General features: G+C 46.4%; 1 protein-coding gene across 9 annotated transcripts in view; it reads right to left on the reverse strand.

Moving 5' to 3' along the window:
* pou2f2a (POU class 2 homeobox 2a) overlaps positions 1–21,214 on the reverse strand; it is a 73,465-nt gene extending 52,251 nt beyond the window's left edge. For 2 of the 9 annotated variants that reach the window (XM_079368118.1, XM_079368111.1), the window contains exon 1: positions 6,957–7,476. In XM_079368118.1, coding sequence (XP_079224244.1) covers positions 6,957–7,056 — 100 coding nt within the window. In that variant the 5' untranslated portion in view covers positions 7,057–7,476. Of the gene's footprint in view, positions 1–6,956; positions 7,478–17,098; positions 17,205–18,910; positions 19,032–19,759; positions 20,015–20,954 lie in introns of those variants that run through there. The other 7 variants (XM_079368110.1, XM_079368117.1, XM_079368113.1 and 4 more) reach the window with 6 other exon arrangements.
* Positions 21,215–22,706: the final 1,492 nt, after the last annotated feature.

The following is a 22,706-nucleotide window of genomic DNA, read 5'->3' on the forward strand; positions in this document are numbered from 1 at the left end:
CGGGAAGGGGCAGCACACGCTGAGTGCATTCGATTAAGGGTGTGCATTGGTGTTAAACCAAAAAAAGTCCCCCTGCTGTGGCCCGGATTCATTATTTAGCGGGGGTGTAAAATGCACACACACACACACACACACACACACACACACACACACACACACACACACTTTCAAACATAAGTGTTGAGATGAGCCATCACAGAAACACAATTTGAGCGCACGCACAAACATCAGAAATAAGTATGCTGTTACTCATGTTTACACCAACACACACACACACACACACACACACATGGACGTACACACACACTCACACACACACACACACACACACACACACGATGTCGATTACAAAAGGGAGCGACGCGGTCAAACAGCCTGAGCACAACCGATTTAGCCCCTAATGGTCTCTGTGACCATCCAGAGAGAGCGCCACAAAGACCGGCGTGTGGAGGAGGACATGCTTTACCTGCCTTCCCCTTTCTCTTCCACATGTGCGTGCCTAATGGCCTGTAAATGTTTCCACGGTAACGACGACAGTTTGAGCCGGCTGGACCACGAGCAGCCGAGTGAGGGGAAGAAGAGTTCAGACGACCATATTTGGAGGTTTTTTATTTGATATCTGCACAGCAAGAAGTGTTCATGGTGGAGGGTGTGTGTGTGTGTGTGTGTGTGTGTGTGTGTGTGTGTGTGTGTGTGTGTGTGTGTGTGTGGGGTCACTGTTTGTGCATGTGTTGAGGTAGTGCACATTGACCCATTGAAATCAAAACATCAGAGTTTTAGATTCACGATATCGTACCTGTCAGAAAGTTACACACACACATCATGGCTCTGTGTGTGTGTGTGTGTGTGTGTGTGTGTGTGTGTGTGTGTGTGTGTGTGTAGGCTGTGTCAGATTATTACACGTCACGTATCGTTCTGGCCTCATGGCTGAAGGAGGACATTAGCACAGTCGCCATCGTCTTTTGTGTCTCATGTTTTCCGTCACTATCAGATATTAGATTCTCATTAGATTGATTTTTTTTAGTTAGTTGTTAATATGTGATTAAGTGTTAAACCTACCTGACCAATAAGCACTGATTGTAAACTGCACGGAGGTGGAGAGAAGTCCAAATGTTCCTCCAAAGGTTGTTTGTACAGGCAGGGTCAGGAGACGAGGGGGGGCAAAGACTTTTTACGGTTTCTTCTTTTTGTCCGTTTTCTGACTGTTATTAAATCGATCATAAAAAAAAAAAATGTCAATTAAAAATCCAAGAGGAAAGTGAAGCGTTTGAATGGTCCTCTGTGTATTTCTTAAAGCAACTAAAAGGGTGACCCTTCTGGTTCAGGTGAATTCTGGGAAACGTAGTGAAGAATCCCTGATGTGTGAAGAAGTCTTTAAAAACAAAAACTTGCGGGGGGGGGGGGGGAGAGGGGTCTTAGCAACTTCAAAATGTGTTCGACACTTTTCGTGTTGTGCAGTCGCAGCGTTTCAGCGTGAAGATGAAGAACGACGACGTCACGTCAAAAACACGCGTGTGCACGAGACGTGATGGCAGCGAGCTGCTCTGACACTGTGCATGTTTATGTGTGAGGACACATTAATATATGCATGCATGTGTTCCAGACAGCACACACACCCTCACACAGAATGTGTGTGTGTGTGTGTGCAGCTCTGGGTGGGGGCGAGGCGGCTTAACGCAATAAAGCATGTTGTATTGACATCTGTGTTGTGTCTATTGATTCCCCATTATGGAGCTAACAAACCCGCCTGGACGCTTTGTCATTCGCAATCACGTTAGCACCGGGACTCACCGACAACGCTGCCCCTTTTAAAATCTGATCCATACCCACCCACACACACACACACACACACACACACACACGCACACACGCACACACACACACACACACACACACACACACACACACACACACACAGACACAAGCTGCATACACTAAAGCAGGTGTCTCACACTCGCTCACATTCCTGCACATTCACCACGCACCTCCAGCCCACACACACACACACACACACACACACAAATTCTCATGCACGCAAATCAACGGTTCACACACACACATAAATATAAACACTCACACAAACAAACGGTGTGGCAGCAGAGTAGTCAACGCCGGCTAATCGATAGCGGTGGAAGGTTAAAACCACTCACACAATGGGCGGCTATGAGCTGCTCGCGGTTTCCAGATAAACCACACACACACACGCCGGACGGATCCATAACTGACCTCAACGTGCAATTATTGAATCATCTACCTGTCTGCATGCTCACACACACACAAACACACACACACACACACACAAAAACTAAAACACACTTTAAAAATTCATGCTATCAAGTTTATTTCGTGGATTTTTCTCGAAAGCAAATATTGCTGCAAACACTTTGTACAGAATGCTACACGCTTACACACACACACACACACACACACACACACACACACACACACACAGATTTTTTTCCAACGCACAGACACACAAAGAAACGCTGCACCAGCCTTAAAAAACGCTCTCTCTCCCTTCTTCAAAGACTCGCCTATAACACTCTGCTGCACACAAAGTGAATCACAAACACACACTCGGTAAAAAAACAGCCAATTAATCGTGGCACAGGGGCCTCTGCTCGGGCCCGGTTTGGTGTGGCCCAGACAACACAACCCCCTCCTGGGCTCGGAGAGGTGAGGATCCTGGGTGGGAGACGAGGTAGTTATCGAGCAGCACGAAGCACTTTGTGTGTGTGTGTGTGTGTGTGTGTGTGTGTGTGTGTGTGTGTGTGGACGTGTGGGCAGGAGGGTTCTCTTTGAAGTCTGCAGCTAAAGTTTTCTTTGCACCGGTGTTAAACAATAGAACAGAATGGACGAGCACGCCTTACTGTCTTATTGTTCCCGAGTCCTAAACGAGACGCTTTTTCTCTGCTCATGTTTTTTTTCTCATCTGCATGAAATAAAGTCCACATCAGGACATGAGGACATGAGGACATGAGGACGGTTGGACTAGCATCAGCACTGTGCTGAATCAGTACAGCTCAGATAAGAGGCCTCTCAGAGTCGGCCACATAAATAATCCAGACGCGTGAATTTGACAGCTCTCGGTTTTATTCGGGGGCCACGGCGGCCCCGGAGGATTTTACACAGCCGTGTGACATCAAATAAAAAGAGCATTTAGATTTCCTTTGTTGTGGCAGCAGAGCGGGGACGAAAGCTACAGGTCCCTCTCTCTGCTCACAGCTCCGAGTGTTTTACAGACGGGATGGTCAAAACAAGCGCTCCTTTCTCCAGCAGTTCAAACGTAAAGAGCAGCACGACGGAAGGAATTCAACAAGTGCACCAAACCAGACCAACAGAAGTCCTCCTGTTGCTTCTGATTCGTTGGCTGATTTCTAAATATTAACGGGCAGAGACACTCCTGCACGCCGTCTCGTTCGTGTTTAGTGTCGACGTGCTGCAGCGCGTGATCAGGAGGCCGGCGAGTCTTTGGCCGTCTCCTGATTTGACTCAGAATCTATTTTTGGATTCAAAACTATTCTGGATGCAAAGTGTGTTTTTTGAATGAGTCGACTCGGCTCATCTGTGAGGCTGGCTGGACGTCTTCCTGCTCCGGTTAAAGAGCTAGCATTAGCACTTAGCACGGAGTGACGAGAAGATAAAAAAATCTCGATTTTTCCGGTGTGTCTTCAGCTTTCTCTCTTCCTGCTGATCTTTCTGACAGGAAGTGAAGCGAGGTCAGGCTTCCTTTTCACACCACACGCTGCGGCTCTGTACGCGACACAACGTCTCACCTTTGACACCTTTGAACCCCCCCACGATTCATCCTGACATCGCAGTGAGAACAGCTGCTTTAAAAGTCTAACATGAACAGATGTGTTTCTTCTTCCTCTGCGTGTGAATCAATCAAAGACTCCTCGGACTGTGATCATTATAACGCTCTTCTTTGTGCAGACTCATTTTTCCACAGACGCTTTAACGACAGCACGCAGTCAGGCACGGAGAGGTGGGAGTGAATGAAGCAGTCAGCTTAAAGCCGGTGGAGACGTCTCTGCACACAAACTGAAAGGACGAGAGTCGGCCTCGGAGAACAGATTGAATCCAGCGAGTGTTTCAGTGAGGTGTCTGAGGCCGGGCTGAGCTGAGGCCAGCCGTCTCCACACTGTAGTGTTAAAGAGCCGAGCTGACAAAAACCCCCCCATAAGCCTTCAGTTTAGATCCTCTGTAAAACCAGTGTCTGCTAACGTCTGCTGTTTAGGACCTCTCTCTCGCTGCTTCTCTGCCGAACCTCCCTCACCTCATCTTACACTTCTGACACCAACACACACACACACACACACACACACACACACACACGCCCGTGCAGGTGCAGGCAATCACACAGCTGCACACACACGCACACCTTTGGTCAAAGGCTCAGATCAGAGAGAGGCAGAGAATTGTGGGTAACAGACTTAGCTAAAGTGGCTTATGGGGGCCCTGGCCAAACCACACCAGGCAAATCCAATTCAACAACCTCCCTGTCCACGGGGAGCGAGCGAGCGAGCGAGAGAGAGAGAGAGAGAGAGGGGAGAGTTTGCATTTTAGTGAAAAGGCTTTCGTGTCAAGTGAATACTTCACAGAAATGAGAGAATGAGAAGCAGCGGATGGCGAGTTTTTCTTTCTCTCGGGAGATTAGGGATGAAAGACGGGAGGAAGGAGGAAGAGAAAACAGGAGGAGGAAATGAGGGATGAGTGTCGGCCTTTTGCTCTCCTTACCAACTTTATTCCTCTCGTGTGCGTCGCTTTGCTTTATCACGCTAACGTGTTTGTATGAGACAGCAGCACGGACGAGCACTTTGGCCCCTTTTTTTTTTTTTTCCACAGGATGAAAAAACATGAGAGAGAATTCAGCAGCAGCTGGTTTCTTCACCTCTCTCTCTCGTCATTTGATGAATAAGTCATCCTCGCCGTGTAATCTGCTTCATTCGTTCAGACTGTACGTTGCTCATTAAATGATTGATTTTTCCAGCCGATCATTCATTTGCTCGCGTGTTTCATCACGCCGGCCCGTTCGCTCCTGCATCCATTTCTTTATTAGTCCTCTCGCTCGCTCCTTTCATGGATTTCAATGCAGCGATTCTTTCACCTGTTAATTCTCCCGCTGACACTTTCACCTTCTCATTCATTCATTATTCATTTATGCACTCGCTCATTCTGTTATTCATTCACCCTCTCTCTCTCTCTCTCTCTCCCTCGGACCCCCCCTCCCCCCCCCTCCTCCTCTCACTTTAATTTCTTAAAGGACCAACAGAGAAATTGACTCCCCACCATCATCCCAGCCAACACCCCAAAACCAGTGCTTATATGTCGCCTGTCAGAGCCGCTCTCATTAAAACCTCCACCGTTTTTCTCCTGCTGACACCTACTTAAGGTGATAGCTTGAATTACCCCGGCACAGCTCGCCGTGCACACACCTACCACCACAACCCCCCCCCCCAATATGTCATCTGAAAATTTCCGCCTGGATGGATTAAAGGGGGGAGGGGAAAGGGAAGCTTCACCGGCACTGACACCCACTACGAACCCCGAACCTGGACACACACACACACACACACACACACACACACACACACACACACGCGCGCGCAGTAACCAACAAGTCTCACTTTTAAAACTCCCACAGGTGACAAGAAACACTAAAGCAAAAAGTGTTTATGACGTTTTTCCTCTCAGTTATTTGCACAACATGAAACACACGGCGTCCTTCATCTTTACATTTTGTTTTTCCACCTCGGATGAAAAATAAACCGGTAAATAATTCCTCATATGACGGACATGTGATGCAGACTTCAGGGAAAATTCAAGCAGAATGCACAAAAAAATAATTTGCATTTAGTCCTCTTAAGTGTTCTGGACTGACACGCTTAATTCTAGGAGGGTAAGTATGAAATAAAGGGACGGTGTTGTTTGTGATGAACACGAGAAAACAACAAATGAAGAAGAATCCCAGCTCGAGTCACTCGCTGGTGTTCTCTGTCTCCTCACATCCTCTCAAACTTTCTCCGTCAGCCAACTTCACTGCACTCCTGTTTTCCCAACGAGACCCCAGTCAGAGATCAATACCTCCTGATCGATGGATGACCATGAATATTCCCCCCTAACCCGGGGCCGAGAAGGAGTGAAGGAGAGCAGAGGAGTCGGGAGAGGAGAGGAGAGGAGGAGAGGCGAGCGGAGCGCAGCAGCAGATGGGACGGAGGCTTTGAGAAGGATAAATTGCTCATGAATGAAAAGGGGAAAAGATGAGGGGGAGCGTGTGGCGCCTCTGTGAGACTGTGATGGATGCTAATGAGCCCCATATTCATGCATCCAATTTTGGGGGGGTATATGCGCATTTTGGATTCATGTGCAAGTAAGTATTTTAATTCAACTCTCTGCCGTGTTGATGAAACCTTCAGTGGATTTTCTGTTTTTCTGAAATAAAGAGAACGTGTGCATCTTCCTGCTGAGATGTTACATCTTTACATTTCTGCACAAATAAGTCTCTCTGATTATGAAGCTGAGATTCAGTTTGATTCAACGCAGAGGAAGGAAAAAATATCAAGATAAAGACGACAAGGGGAGAGGAAGTTGTTTTGAATTTGATGCGAATGAAAAATGAGACTTTCAAATTAAAACCTTTGCACAACTTCAATATTTTGAATAATGCTTCTTAAAGCCTGCTGTGTGTGTGTGTGTGTGTGTGTGTGTGTGTGTGTGTTCAGTAAATATAGAAGGAATTTAAATGATGTGCATGCACTTCCTTGAAGTATCTGTTTCTCTCTTAACTTTACTGAAGGAGGGAAATTAAAGTGTGATCTTAATAAATGTCAGGTTGATTGTGTGTGTGTGTGTGTGTGTGTGTGTGTGTGTGTGTGTGTGTGTGTGTGTGTGTGTGTGTGTGTGTGTGTGTGTGTAGGTGCATGCCGGGGTGGAAAAAGGCCGGGGAGTCTTACCGGGGCTGGACCGCGGAGCCAGCGAGGACTTGAGTCTCCAGGCGCTGAAGTCGGACGCTGTTCTCTGAAAGACGAAGGGGACCGGCAGGGGGACAAACATGGTCCTCTGTCGACCTTGGGGTCGTTGTTTTTTATTTTAGTCTCACTTTTCTTCGTCTCTTATCCGTCGTGCTTCTGTCGTTCTTTGGCCTTTCTTCGCTTTGGACTCTTATTTGTTGTTGTTCTTTTTTTCGGGGGGGGAGGAAGAGACTCCGGTTGTTTTGTTTTGTCTTCCGTGGATCGAGTCCTGCTCCTCAGTGGATTCACATGTCTCTCTTTTTTTTAATTTTGTACAAGCTTTGGATGTTACTTGTGTCTTGTCGGAGTCAGCTGGTCCAGCACCCACATGCACACACACACATACACACGCGCGCGCGCGCGCACTCACACTCAAACAGACAGCGATGTGCAGGGCGCGCAGAGACGACACAGGAGCTTTGGGGTTCAATGTAAAGCTAGCAGTGGTTCTCCATACAGACTAGTTCAGGCTGCGGGTGACTGGACGGAGGATGGTTCTGTTATCGTCGCACCCATGTGGATCCGGTGCAGTTGGCGCTCTCAGCGGCTCGAACACGGACACAATTAGACTCCATTTATCGTGTCCACACAGCTGTGCGTAAAGATCGCAGTGTCTCTCCCTCTGTGTCTCCTCCTCGGCCGGCTTTGCTTTGGTTTAGGTTTTGGAAAAAGACGAAAAAAAACAACAACAAACTCTCACAGTCCACCGGTGAATCCTCGGCACACAGAGGAGAAAAGTGTCCGTGTAGCACTGGAGTTGGTTCTTTTTGGTTGTCGTAAGGATTTGGTTAGTAGCTGGCTGGTCTGCTGAAGGAAACACGCGCATAAAGCGGCACAAAAATTCAAACGCGACGGCAATATTTGGTTAAAAGATAGAAATAATCAAATGAGAAAGTCTAAGGCTATGCAGGCACCTCCTGTCTGACTTTCGCTCCTCCCTCTCCTCTCCTCGGTGTTTCTCTCTCCCTCTTTCTCTACCACTGGTCACTAATTAAAGCACAATCGATAGATAAATAAATGAATAAATCCATATCAATAAGTACACCTGTCCTCCGCTTTCCTGCTCCACTGATGCGCGCGTGAGACCGAGAGGAGGGCAAAGCGAGTCCCCCCTTGTTGTCTTTTTTTCTTTTTCACGCCGTAGTGTCTTTTCTTTGGCTGTGCTTCGCCATCCGCCGGTGTGCAGGCTTCTCTCTCTCTCTCTCTCTCTCCTCCTCTTGCTCGCTCTCTCTCTATGCTCACTCTTCCTCCGTGTGTATCCTGCGCGCGTGGATCTGCGTCCCCTCCGTTTATTTCGGGAACCCCGGTGGTTTCGCTCCGACACCGCGCAGCCTGAACGCACTCTGACACGGCAAAGCGCTCCGACCGTGGAGGAAGATACCCCCCCCTCAACCCCCTCCTCTTTTTTAACCCCCCCTTTCCTCCCCCCCTACATGTATCCCCCCTTTTCCCCTCTATAGCCCCTCACCCCAACACTCCTGCATATACACAAACACACGCTATACGCACTACTCCAATTTCATGTCCATTTTGCAAACATCTGCAGCCTTCAGTTTCACTTTGACCTCTCGTGCTCTTACAGATGTGTGCGCGTGGTTCAAGAAGCCAATTGAAGGGCTGTGCACGTGCGTAAAGTCGTCTTCATTATAGCGTTTATTCTCCTACAGCCTGAGCTGACTTATTGGCATTTCAAATCACACACACACACACACACACACACACACACAGGACCGGGCATGCTCACTCTCCTCTCTCCTTCGCCCTCTCTCTGACCACAGTAATCCCGTACAAGACGAGCACAGATCCAGCCAATTGATCTTCTGATTACTTCATTATAATGAAGCCAATAATCACATCATCGCCGGCCTCCGGGAAATCGATCGCCTGTTCACAATGTGCGGACATGAATGCAAAAGGGGGGGGGGGCTTTGATGTATATTTCAGCAGGTGGATCTCTCTCTCTCTCTCTCTCTCTCTCTCTCTCTCCCTCATATAAATGTACGTGTCTCTGGCCTACACAAGGTCACCTGCAGCACTCAGCTAATGTCTGATTTTCCGCAGAGGTGAATAATAATGTGAGGCAGCAGAGGCCCATGTGTTGAATTCATCATCACAGTTGGCTTTACGTTTGGAAATGTGCGTAAAATGTCAGTTGAGCCTCCATCTAAATTGCATGATTTTGCTATTAAGGGTCGGTGAGAATGTTGTATTTCCCCTCTGTGAGTGTGTGTGTGTGTGTGTGTGTGTGTGTGTGTGTGTGTGTGTGTGTTCGGGGAAAGGTGCCTCCCGGCCATCACCTCTCTCTCTCCTCTCCACCCCGCCTGGCTGTCAGCCCGCGCTGCGCATTTACACTCCAGATTATCGCCATCATAGATTTTTTTAAATAGAAAAATCTATACGCTAAATATCGCAGTCAATAAAAGAAAATCGACCACAACACTCACACACACACACACACTCACACACTCTCTCACACACACACACTCGCTCGTCTGTTTCTTCTCCGTGCACTCCGAGGAGGGACTGAGCTGTTAATAAGTTATCGATCAATTATGGCCCTCATATATGGAGAGGCCTCGGGCATCTTTGCCAATGTTAATGTTCATTCAGGGAGAGAAAGAAAACGTGAAATAAAAAAGGAGTGAAACATTATCATCAGCCACTGACGTCACAGCTGCTGCTGTTTGCACGGTGCAACAATCTGCACCTAATATCCAACTTCTATCATTTACTTCTTCTTCTTCTGCTATAACCTCCACCACCATTCAGACTGTTACTACAGCTGTGATTGGTCCAAGGTCAGCTGCACATGCGCACTCTCTCACTGCCACTCCAGGTATTAACACGCAGTCTGCTGCTGCTGCGGCCTCCACGCTGCTTTCACACGTGCACGTGCATTCCAACATTTTTTCGGGGCTTTAGTGCACGTGTGAATGCAAGTGGGAAAAAATTATTTCCGGTCTGTTTCTGGCAGTCTGGCAAAAAAAAAAAAAAAAGTATAGCTCGTCATATTGAAGTAAAAGCACAGCGAGGGAGGGGCTTCAGTAACGAGGCGGCCATGTTGTTTTTCTTTTCTCAGCGGTTGATGCTGCTATCAAAGCGTCTGAAGCGCTCGCATGTTTCGCCATCTTTTTTTTTAACATATTGTAATATTAACGCGTGATGTCCACTACGTCCCTTTTTTCTTCCACGTCATGCTCTGCGTCCCGATGGCCCCTCCCCCTCAGATCAAAACTGTCCGGCTCTGAAGCGAATGTGTGAAAGGGCATCTCTGGGAAATGTCAGGAGGTCTCTGCATGTCCTGACGCTTTAATACATGTTCAGGGGTGCAGAGTCGGCTGATAATAAACACTACTTTAACTTTTAATGGAGGCACTGCAGCAGCTAACATGTGGGGACTAAAGTACAGACTAGAAAAAGAACTTGGACCCTGCTGTTGGTGCGAAGACGCCTTCAAGTGCGTCTATTCCCATCATGTGCAGGCGACATCTGCTCGTCCTTCTGCAGCCTTCGTCCGATGATTCACATTTCCGTTACCCTCTTCAGCTTTTTGATGTCAGCAATGCATAGGCACACGTCACATCACAAAGGAGCCCCCCCCCCCTCCCCTCCCTCGCGCCCCCCCCTGCCAAAAGAAAACAGCCCACTCCCCACTGACAGATGACATCCGCGTGTCCAACGAGCGGGTAAGGGAGCGGGGAGGGAAAAAGGAGGAGGGAGAGAGGAGGCCGTATAAAAAGAAGCGACCGGTTGTCCCTCAAGAGCCCCCCTTCTCCAGACGCGGGGCGAGCGCAGAGGAGCCCTGATCCAAACTCCTTCCAGACAAAAGCAATTATTTCTTGTGGAATATAGGTGTGTTTTGTGCGTCGGTCGCAGGAGGGGAGGGAGGTGTGCGTGGATTTGTGAAGGAGAGGTGAAGAATATGGCGCTCGGCGGGCCTCATCAATAGCAATATGTTCTTTTTCCTCCCTTTCTGTAATATCTTTCCTTTAAGAAGTGCAACCTGCTGCGGCGGGTGCTTTGTCTCACATCAGCGGCTTACAGAGGCCAGAGTGGACTTCTGATCAGTTACACACACACACACACACACACACACACACAGCAGTAGAAGAGAGATCCTTTCAAAGCGAACCTGTTGTTTCTAATCTTTTCTCTTTTCAACATTATAAGAAGATATTTCATCGACATTTCTGATAAAAAAAAGAAGAAAAAAAGATGTATTTTGAAGCTTGTGTCCTTGTGTGATTTTAAAGAGATTATGAACACAAAGCCTAAACTGAACCTGATACATGTGTTTCACTATAAAACACTAAAGTGTGTTTGTGTTACGAGTATCAACAAGAAGGCTGAATAATAAATGCATCCTCGTCAGTGCTGGAAATCTATCGTACAATCTGATTTTATTGCTCTGTATCTGTGTGTGTGTGTGTGTGTGTGTGTGTGTGTGAGAGACAGAGAGAGTCCATTGTTAAATGGCACTGTCATGTTGACAAACGAGTTGGTTGAATTAAATTCTCCCTCATCAAAAACAAGAGGGGGCCAATCAATAGCAGCTTACAATTATATCAGTGCTACAGCTGTAACCACACACACACACACACACACACACACACACACACACACACACATTAAGGGACAGCATGAGGAGGGAAGAATCATTACCTTGCTGCCTCGTGTGTAATAAACACTAATAATCACACACAGATTAAGAGCGTTATTACATGGTGCTGTTATATGGTTGACTTTAACACACACACACACACACACACACACACACACACACACAAAAGGACGGCATCCTTCATGTGACACTGACCCTTATAAAAACACACATTATTTTTAGCTTCAGACATTTGATCTATTTTCAGCATCTCTCTCTCTCACACTCTCTCTCTCTCTCTCTCTCTCTCTCTCTCTCACACACACACTCTCTCTCTCTTTCACACACACACACACACACACAGCCTGACTAAGTAATCAATGCTGACAGATTGTCAATAGGCCGGTCCGGGCCCTGCCAATACCTCTCCTACATATCCATTATTCCTCTTAAAGCTGCGGAGGACAAACACAGAGAAGAGTAAAACACGATGCTGTCGATACGCCGCCTTGATACGATCATTGAGGCAGATCGATGCTCTCTGCTTACAGCTCACCCGCTCCAGCCCAGCGGGAAAATAACAGCCAGCGTGAAAGTTGCTTTGTCCTTTCTTCCTGTCTTCTTATCTCCATACGCTGCAGATTTATTAAAAAAAAAAAAAAAAGTTTATTCTTATTCATTTCACACATGATTTTATTTTGACTTTGAAGATTGAATCCCTCTCTAACGTGTTTCACACGTGTTCTGCATCCTTTCTCATCCTCAATTGGTTGTAATGGATTTAAGATGTAAAACGCCAGACAGCAGTGAAGAGACACACAACACACACACACACACACACACACACACACACACACAGAAAGGGAGTCATGTTCTGCTAAGACACAAATTTATCTACACGCTTAGCGGCACACACATGCAAACGCACCGGAACATGCAAGAAGGCACGAAAACAGCAGAGCGTCCAACTGATGCAGGATATTCACGTACATGCAAACACACCGTAACATGCATGAACGCACGACCAGTACACACACACACACACACACACACACACACACACACACACACACACACACACACACACACACACACACACACACACACACACACACACACACACACACACACACACACACACACACACACACACACACACACACACACACACACACACACACACACACACACACACACACACACACACACACACAAACCTCTGGTACTCAGAGAGGCCCAAACAGCTTAGCTTAGCACAAACGCAGCATCAAGGCTCGAGGTAATGCCAATGACATGGATGGAGCTTTCCAGCCTGTGCAGCCTGGAGTGTGTGTGTGTGTGTGTGTGTGTGTGTGTGTGTGTGTGTGTGTGTGTGTGTGTGTGTGGGAAAACATGTGCTGGCTGCAGACATGGGGGGAGATGAGAGCCTTAAACACTGAGAGGATCAGACCCAGCTCTCCTGGACACCATGGAATACGATCAAGAGCAAAGTGTGTGTGTGTGTGTGTGTCGGTGTGTGTGTGTGTGTGTGTGTGTGTGTGTGTGTGTGTGTGTGTGTGTGAGAGAATGATAACAAGACACAGCTGCAAAAAAAACCCCTGTAAATATAGTAAGGTCAAATGTATTGGAGACGTCATTATCCTGCTGAACTTGCATATTGCACACATCAGCCATCAAATTCAAACGCTACGTTAGCGTTAGCAACCTCACGCTAAAATATGCACAGGATTTCTAAAAGGCAGGAAAAGCCGTGTGACCACAACATGCATGTCCTTCTAAATCTAAAAAAAAAGGATTTATTTGAAACGATCACTTCCATGATTGTCGATGGGAGCGGTTACGCCATGCGCCCCCGTGCACGCCGCGGCTGGAGTTCCAACCTGACCTCGGCCCTTTGTCATCCCCAACTCCGTCTCCTCTGAACCATCCTCGCCTCTCTTCAGCTGTCCTAGCTTAAATAAAGAAGCCCCCCCACCCCGCCAAAAAAAACCCTTTCAAAATAAAATACAAAAATAATCGAATAATAATAAGCGAATAATTTTATTTTGACTACAAAACTAAAATCGTTGAACGAACATTTAATGTTTATTTTTTTGTTCTGTGTTCGGAGGATTTGTATTCACATTTTTCCCTCTTATATACGCAACGTCAAATGATTCTCTTAAGTGGACAACAAAGACCAATCACAGAACTCCAAACCTCTTCCCCTACTTCCTGTTTATAATCGCCTCTCTTCTCTCACACACACACACACACACACACACACACAAACACAAACACACACACACACACACAAGCTTGGCCTGCATGGTGTTCATGGAGGACAAAAAGAGAGATTGTGTGTGTGTGTGTGTGTGTGTGTGTGTGTGTGTGTGTGTGTGTGTGTGTGTGTGTGTGTGTAGATTTAGAAGCGGGGATCAATGAGAAATGTAGAAATCAATGCACTTAGCAGTGGGAAATCAATGGGGCCTAATCGGGATGCCAATGGCACAAGTCAAAACAATTAAGAAGGAAGAAAAATGTTTAACAACCCCCCGCCTCCCCCGCCACCGCCGCTGCCGCCGCCACCCCAGCCCCAGCGCTGCCCAGCCCGATGCTTACACAGAGGCAGAGCGGGGGGAGAAAGGACAACAGAGGGTTGAAACAATACGAGGGATGTTGGGAATGTGGAGAATGTCAAGAGGAGGATCACAGAATCACAAAGTGTTCACCTGGTGAATTCAGGCCGCAGGTTTGAGTCCAGATCATCAGTCTGGACGCCGCTCAGCTCGCTTTTAAAATGAAGTCCTGACCTGGTAAAAAAAATTAAAATGATAGGACGAGTTAATCAGTGGACTTCACAAATGGAGCTGGACACAGCAGGATTTGTTCACGAAGGTTGATAAACCTGAGAAGCGGCGCCGCTGTGGAATCGGGATGACGCCGTGAATCAAGCGTCTGCACGTTAAGCTACAGGGGATGAGAGCGTTAGGAGAACGCCACGGCAACCGAGCGCCAAGGTGTGAAGACGCACTCGACAGGATCGTCATGTGCCAGTCCTTTAAGATCTGTGGACGGCGTTCAGTCACCTGAAACGACTTTCATGTAATGTACAAGTGTCACAGTGATCAGCGTCTCTGAACACGACGTCTCTCTCTCCTTCCTTCAGGTAAAAACGCCCCCCCCCCCCTCAGAAATCCTCACTAACTGACAATTTAACGCAGCTGCTGTCTCTGAGAGAAAGGAAAAGTACAAATGTTTTCAAGTCTGCAGACGGAGAATAAAGAAGATTTAAGGGAGGAGTATCACTTTCATGTTCTCGCAGAGATGTGAGAGTATCGGCGTCCGGGGCCGAGCGGGCGAGCGAGCAGGCAGGTGGAGAGGGAGGGAGGGAAGCAGTTTTGTTAGATGCCTCCTACGACTCGTAAAAAAAAAAAAAAAAAAAATCTGTCAATAAAAATATTTCAGACACAAAAAGATTGATTGACGGCGGTGACATCACAACACTCAACGGCACGCTGGAGGAGAGAAAGGCAGCGATGGGCGAGCGTCTGAAGGTATGGTGGAGCTGCACGCCGAGGCACTGCGGTTAGCTTGTGTACACGCACGTGTGTGTGTGTGTGTGTGTGTGTTGTAGCGAGGGGGGGGGGGGGGTGGTGGGGTTGATCTGGGGCCAATCAATAGCGGCAGGCTCTCTGACGACCCCTGAGTTCCTCCTGGCTCGGCTGGCAGGCTGGAAATCAATGTGCCGAGCCAATAACTCAGGACGGCGTGTGGATTAGTGAACTGTCAACTAATCAGAGAGTTAGTGAATCTGACACCGCAGCTATTAACCTATCGATATGACACTTGGCTCTGACACACACTCACACACGTGGATATATATATATATGTATTGATGAACACACACAGGTGCATAGAAACACGGACGGCGGATCCACACGCTTATGGAACATAGACGCCGGAGCGATGACGCCTTTTAATACGAATATTAACAAAGTGCTTTATAACGGACAATAAGATCAAATCACAGAGTAAAAGCTTTTCTGTGAAAGAGCGTCTTAAGACAGGTCTGGTCTCCTCTGGCAGACTCATCCAGCAGAGACCCTGTCCCCCCTTTTAGCCGGACTTGGACTTTGCAGCAAGCAGTCGGGCTCAGACACGCGGTCCTGGTTCATAAGGGGTTAAAAAAGCTCAGAAATAGAAGAAGGGGCCGAGTTTTCTTTGTAGTGCAGCGACGGCATCGATCTGCGGCGTCATGCAGAGACTCGGAGAGAGCAGTGCAGGCTCAGTTTAGGTGGCCTTACCCCATGTCCCCCCCCCCCCCCCCCCCCCCCCCTCCCCCCCCCCCCCGTCCCCCCCTCAGTTCATATCCAGATTCCTCCGCGCTTCTTAAACATGTACACTCTCTGATCTTTTCATATTCTCATGTTCCTCTAGTGTGCAAGTACAGGCTTATTCTGTGTCGAGGGCGCTGCTTCGTTTTACATTATTCTCTCCTATTCTTTGCTCCTTTTCTTCTTCTTCTTTTTTTTGGGGGGGGGGGACAAGTGGAAGAAAAAGGAGATTATTTTGGGGGGTAATTCCATTGAAAGCGCTCTGAAATAACTTGACTTGGCATGTGCCTATACAAGGCTCCACAAAGGGCTCCGGGAATACCATTCAGTAATGGGGTAAAGCAAGAAGAAGTAGCAGGACAAAAAGCCTGTGTGTGAGTGTGTGTGTGTGTGTGTGCGCGTCGGTTACAGTGCAGCTGAAATAAGGGAGAAAAGAGAGCGAAATCTCCTGAGAGAAAATAAGACAGCTTGCAGGAGGGGATGAATGAGCAGCAGAGAAGCTGGCTGAAATAATGAAGGGTTAAGACACGGGCTAACTCGTTGGATTCCTTTTAAATATAAAATCATTTTTCAATCATTCACCCGACGCAACACGCCAACGCAACTCGACTGCCTGCTCGGCATTTTTTTGGCTAACACGTTTTGGTAAATGAGGCATATTTTTTAGGAAGGTTTTAGTTGCACATTAAGATGTAAATGTGATAGGATAGAAAAAGACAAGATAAGAGATGTAAGAGTCGGGTGGAAATGAGCAGGACCGAGGGGCAGGGAGGAGAGGAGACGAGGCTTTGGCTGGGGGCAGCCTGGTTCACTCTGCTGTCTGCCGATAAGAGCCGGACAGAACAGGGCTGAAAGAAAGACGGATGGAGGCAGGTTACGGCATTACAGCCACCGAGAGAAAGGAGAGAGGAGGCGAGGGGGTTCACGGGCCTCACACACACTCCGGATTAGGAAACATATGCAGTGGAGTAGCGAGGGATTAGGGGGTGAAGGAGAGCTGGAAGAAGGAAAAGAATGTTTTTTTTTGGGAGGGGTGGGGGGGGGGGAGCAGAGGAGGGGTGAAGGGGTGGGATGGAAACACAAGTGCTCGACCAGGCGCATTTCCACCCCGCTTTCATCCTACATCCCCTCCTCTACCGTCCACCCTCCTCCTCCTCCCTCTCACTCACCTTCATCTTTGAACCTCTGGGATGACGAGATTGGTGTGCAAGGACTCTGATGGAGAGGAGGGAGGAGGTTCGCCAGCTCGCACCATCCTTTGATTGTGCTTATTTGCTGCGAACACAAGAAGGAGCATATGAGGGGGGGGACGGACGGTCAGAATGAGTGAACAACCTTGAAATTAAATTTGTTTAGTGTCCATACAACATGAGGCACGGCTTTCATAAAGGGTTTGATTGTGTTCTGCCACAAGAATGAAACAAAACAAAAACACAAAAATAAAAGTTTGAGATGAATCCGATCAGTTGTGAAAGTTGGGACACAGAAGGGAGGATTCTTCATGCTGCTTAATCTTCACACTATGAATCTGTGCTCATGTAAAACTGCTGAGAATTAAAAAAACCAAAAAAAAACCAGTATAGTGGAGATGATTTAGGACAAAGCCTGTGTAAGTGTTTGAATCTCAGAGCAGCAAATATCAGTTTACAATCTCAAAGAGGAGACTGGGTGTTTAAATCTTTACAAATGTACCATTTGAAACTTTGAAAGAGAGAGAGAGAGAGAGAGAGAGAGAGAGGGTGGGCGAACTCGGGTCTAAACCCACTTCTGCACCGAGGGCTGTAACCTCCTGACACGGGGCGCACGCCCAAACCGGTAGGTGTTGATTCTTAAAAATGATTTGATCGTCCCGTCGACAGAGACAACAAATCTGTGTGGATGCCGACGCTTATCAACGGCTTTAAACAAAACACACACATCCTGCAGGCCGCTCACACTCCTCCTTTAAATCACACACACACACACACCTGCCTGTGTTCACAGAATCTCTATAGTTAAAAAAGTCACAGATGACCACGGCACATGTGACCACGTCCACTTCAACGTGAGCTGCTGTACGCCAGAGAGTCTGTAAGCCTGGCTCTGTGTGTGTGTGTGTGTGTGTGTGTGTGTGTGTGTGTGTGTGTGTGTGTGTGTGTGTGTGTGTGTGTGTGTGTGTGTGTGTTACACAGGGCTGCGAGTCAAGGTCAGGTGATAATTTGCCGGCGAGGACATGAAGGTATAGCGGGACAGTGAGCAGAAAGTGGCGAGCAGGAAAAGAAAAAGAGAAGTAGGAGACGAGGAGGCCAATCAGGGAGGGAGGAGGAAAGCTGGAATCTGTCACCGTGACCGCGCACTCCTTTCTCTCCCTCACACTTCAGTTTTTACACTCTGGGTCTCATGGCTCATTTTTTACAGGATTAAATAAACAGAAAAATGCTTAAAAATCCTCCCGACCTGCCGTCCTCCATCTTTGCTGCTGCGCTGCCTCGAGCAGCTCAAACATTTTAATATTAAACAATCCACAGTCTGTTTCACGTGTGCTTCATCCTCTGCTAACCCTCACACACACACACACACACACACACACGGGGCACGTAGAGGTCGACCTTTGCTGGATGAGGTCAGACGTCTGGGATGAAATTGGCCTTTGACCTGCAGGGCACGATCGCCTGCTTGCATCCTAACCAGCTGGACAAAGAGCCGGCCGTGCAGCCTTCGTCGTCTCTGCTCGTGTGTGTGTGTGTGTGTGTGTGTGTGTGTGTGTGTGTGTATCCATGTTTGTGTGAGTGTGTGTTTTTCAGCGTGCAGTCTCTAACATCTGCATGTTGTTATTTATGTGCGAGCGTGTCGATGCAGAGAGAGAGAGAGAGAGATCAGATTTCGCTCCCGGGTCTCAAAGGGACGCCGTCTCTCGCTGCTCGTTACTGACGGCGATGAACAGAACAACATTGATCAAGCCGGGGGTCATCAATCGACAAATCCAGTCTTTAGTCTCTCACCACTTCCTCGCTCTCCTTCCTTATGCGAGGTTAATATCTCATTAACTGCTATTATCTCCACGTCCGTCACCACAGCAACAGCCAGAAGGAGCCGGGCTGACGATCCCCCGCAGCCGGCATCCTGCGGATCAGACGGCCGATGACCAGATTATTGGAAATCAATCCAGGGGAGTTACTGTTTCCCCGACCTCCCAAGCCTCATTTCCACTATTTATTGAAGAAGCCTGGTCGAACGCCGACCACAGAGAGGTTTACACAGACGTCAATACGTGCAATAACAAGAGTCAATATGCAATGAGTGCTTTTTGATTTTGAGCTCCATAAATCAGACGTTAGACACAAAGCAGTTAGTAACACGTGTTGTAAAGATTTCTATTATTTACTGCAGGTTTTTTTTTTTTTTCTTCCGCTGATGGCATCATTTTTTCGCCACAGTAAAATGTCAAGCAGAAATTAAAATGATACCCACCAGATGTTATCAGTTAATTTGGAATGAATTCATTTCAGAGTTCTGACTTACACAGAGATGACAGTGAACCGCAGGGGGTCGGGGTAGGTCTATATGTGGGAGGGGGAGGGGGGAGGGAAGGGGGAAGAGGGGGGGGGGGTTCAGTCTTATCAGTCACTGGACAGTCCTGATCCTTATTTTCCACGGAGCAACACAGAAACTGTTATTGAACAACTCCCACTCTGAGCTCACGGCTGCACGACGTTCGAGTCACAGCCTGTCGATGACATGAATTAAGTGCTTGATAAATATCTGCATTTTTTGTGTTTTTGTGTTTGTAAGATGAGGCGGCTCACTTCATCTTTATTTCAAAATAAGAGCCTGAAAATCTAGACCACCACCTCGACTACTTTCCATTCAGGCGTCTCCTTCAGTTTTTCTTCTCCCAAACTTTTCTTCACCAAGCCGCAAAAATAACACACAAAAAACAACACAACAGCCCGCCGCGGTCATGAGCTGCAACCCGTGTGCCGAGGTCAGAGTCCGCGTCGCAGCGGCCGAGGGTTCGCCCTCCGTCTTTAATCAGCTCGCCTGTCCAATAAAAGCAGAAATAACCCCCAAAACAGAACCCAACGCCCTGCAAACACACACACACACACACACACACACACATCACTGTTTCAGGAGTGTGTTGTTAGAAACACTACGGGCAGAGCAGTCCGCACCATGTGCAGACGACAGCACTGAGAGGACATACAATAAACAGACATGCAGGGGATGTCTCTCTCTGTGTGTGTGTGTGTGTGTGTGTGTGTGTGTGTGTGTGTGTGTGTGTGTGTGTGTGTGTTGCTCTTTAACACACATTGTTTTTGTGCAAACTCAAATTTAAAGGATTTTTTTTTCCCCCCACATAATTTTCTCGTCAACATAAAGCTCGCTGCACTCTGTGGTTTGATTGTACTTCTGTTGAATACGTTTCTACAATCACAGATCAAAATGTGCTACAGCTAATCATTTTAAATATTTAGAGTCGAGAGCAGCAACATAGAAAACACCTTTTATTTAAACTGCACGTGGCTCAACTGACCAATGAGTGGGCTTACTCTGCTGTGAGGGAGGCCTAGTCTAACACACCTGCACCTGTAGTCCTTTCTATTTTTCAAATTCTCACGACAAAAACACTGAGTAATTATTCAAGCAGCAGCTCTTTAATACTCTAATACTACACTTTTTATACTTTTATTACAGTCAGCTAATGCTCATGTTGTTGTCTGGTGGTAGCTTGTTCCGTTTTTATTTTTCGTGACTTTATTTTGCACATTTGTTCAGCCTACCTGTGAACCACCAACCTACCTGGAGATGAGCCTACATGTGGCTATATTTACACGGTTATGTGCCTATTTAATATGAATAAATAAAGTCAAATTATAGTCAGAAAGCTAGCTTAACGGTTACTGCCTGACCTCGCGTGCGCGTCTCTTAGCAACCACACAGCGGTGACGTATTAAACATGAGAGCCGTTGACTTTCTCTGCAGCACAATTAAAGTGTAAAGTGTGTTTTTTATACGGTGAGAGTTTAAATAGAGAGTCCTTACCACCAGCTACACTCGTGTCGGACCCGCCTCCTGCTGGTTTGGGACTGGGAGGGAAGGAGGGAGGGAACTGGTGAGCTGAGTGGCCGGCTGACCTTTGACCCCCCGGGGGTCGGTAGTGAAAGACGCGCCCAGCAAACTGATGAAAAACACAATCAGGTCTGTAATAAAAGGAGGCAAATAATCACATGAAGGCTCGAGGTGCAATAATAATGTTCATGCTTTCATTCATTTACAAGACGACGCAACACTGACGGCAGGAAGAGGAAGTACTTTGACTGTTTTTATTCAGAAAGCATAGCAAAATAAGTCACCTTATTTTATTTTTTTTTTTAAATTTGAGTTGTCTTTATTTGTTTCTAAATGACACATAACCTAAAACCAATTAAAAACTTTTATAATTATGTCCTATGAATGACAAATGTGCAAGTCAAGCAAAACGTTTTTCAATAAATCGGACCGGAAGCTGAAAACTGCCTGAAAGCAGCAGGAAACAATTAAGTGACCAACGAGATGAGAATTTGTGTGTGTTTTTTTTAAATAATTAATAATTTTAAATTAACGTCGAAATGTTTTTTATATTTTTTTGTATTGAAAAGCATTTGATGATAAGTGGACATTAAAATCAGGGGAAGTTGACTTTTCCATTGGTTGATCTTTGGGCTTTAACTTAATCATAATTAAGAATAAAACAGAAACGACTAACGGACTATTTAAATCTATTTTATTTATGCAAATTAAATGGAAAAACGGAACATTTTTAATCGCTATTAAAACGACTTTGACTGGTCTTTTAAAGTGGAATTGTCCTGATGTAATTGGGGATTATTTATTTATTTATGCATTTCATTTCGTTTACTTTGACTTTGTTGCTTTTAAAGAAATATTTTCCTCTTCTAATTTTGATCTTCTTTCTTTGACAAACCATCAAAGTGTTGGTTGGTGCAACCTCGACAGGCCATTTACATTCAGTGCATACATGTAAATCCAGATCAGAGAAATACAAACTCACGACTCTCACCTCTGTGTGTGATAGTGATCAGATGAATTATCTTTGATTACAAAGGTGGAGAATTCGCTGTTTTTACTGACTGGAGCTTATTTGCATATAAGCAAAATTATTCAAATCGTGAATTAAACGATTGCTGCTTGGATTTTGTTTGAACTTTTCATAATCAAAGACTTAACGTTTATTCCCAGAACGAAAAAATAGTCATCTTTTTAAAATGCGTTTTTAGAAAATTAAACACACATTTAACAGAACAAAAAAATGAAAACAAATCAACCACAGTTTTCTTTGGATTGATTAAATACCTACAATCACACTTAGCTGAAGACACATTATTACTGCACGTAATGTATTTATCTTAAGCCATAATCATAATAAAAAGTGAAGTCAAATACTGTCTGTGTCTTCAGTTATCAACCGATTCAAATGACAAAAAACACGTTTTAAAATGTGTAAATACCTCAGAATCATTTAAGGTTTAGTGTTTAAAAATGATAATTATGAGCTCGGTGGGTAAATGACCTTTTTTGTACGGAAAAGGGTTCAAGATTAAAAATAAAAACAGAGTTTACGATTATGAAGCGATGGAGTCTGCCGTTCACTTTTAAAGCTGTATTCTTTGTTTAAATCCATCACACTGATTTTAAGAGAAAATTGTGCAGGCGTGTAAATGTGCATATAATAAAGTGATAAAGGAGAATCAGGTGAGAGGGATCCGCACGGAGCGCGTTTGTGTCCACGCAGGG

This window comes from Symphodus melops, assembly GCF_947650265.1.
Source record: "Symphodus melops genome assembly, chromosome: 18".
NCBI lineage: Eukaryota > Metazoa > Chordata > Actinopteri > Labriformes > Labridae > Symphodus > Symphodus melops.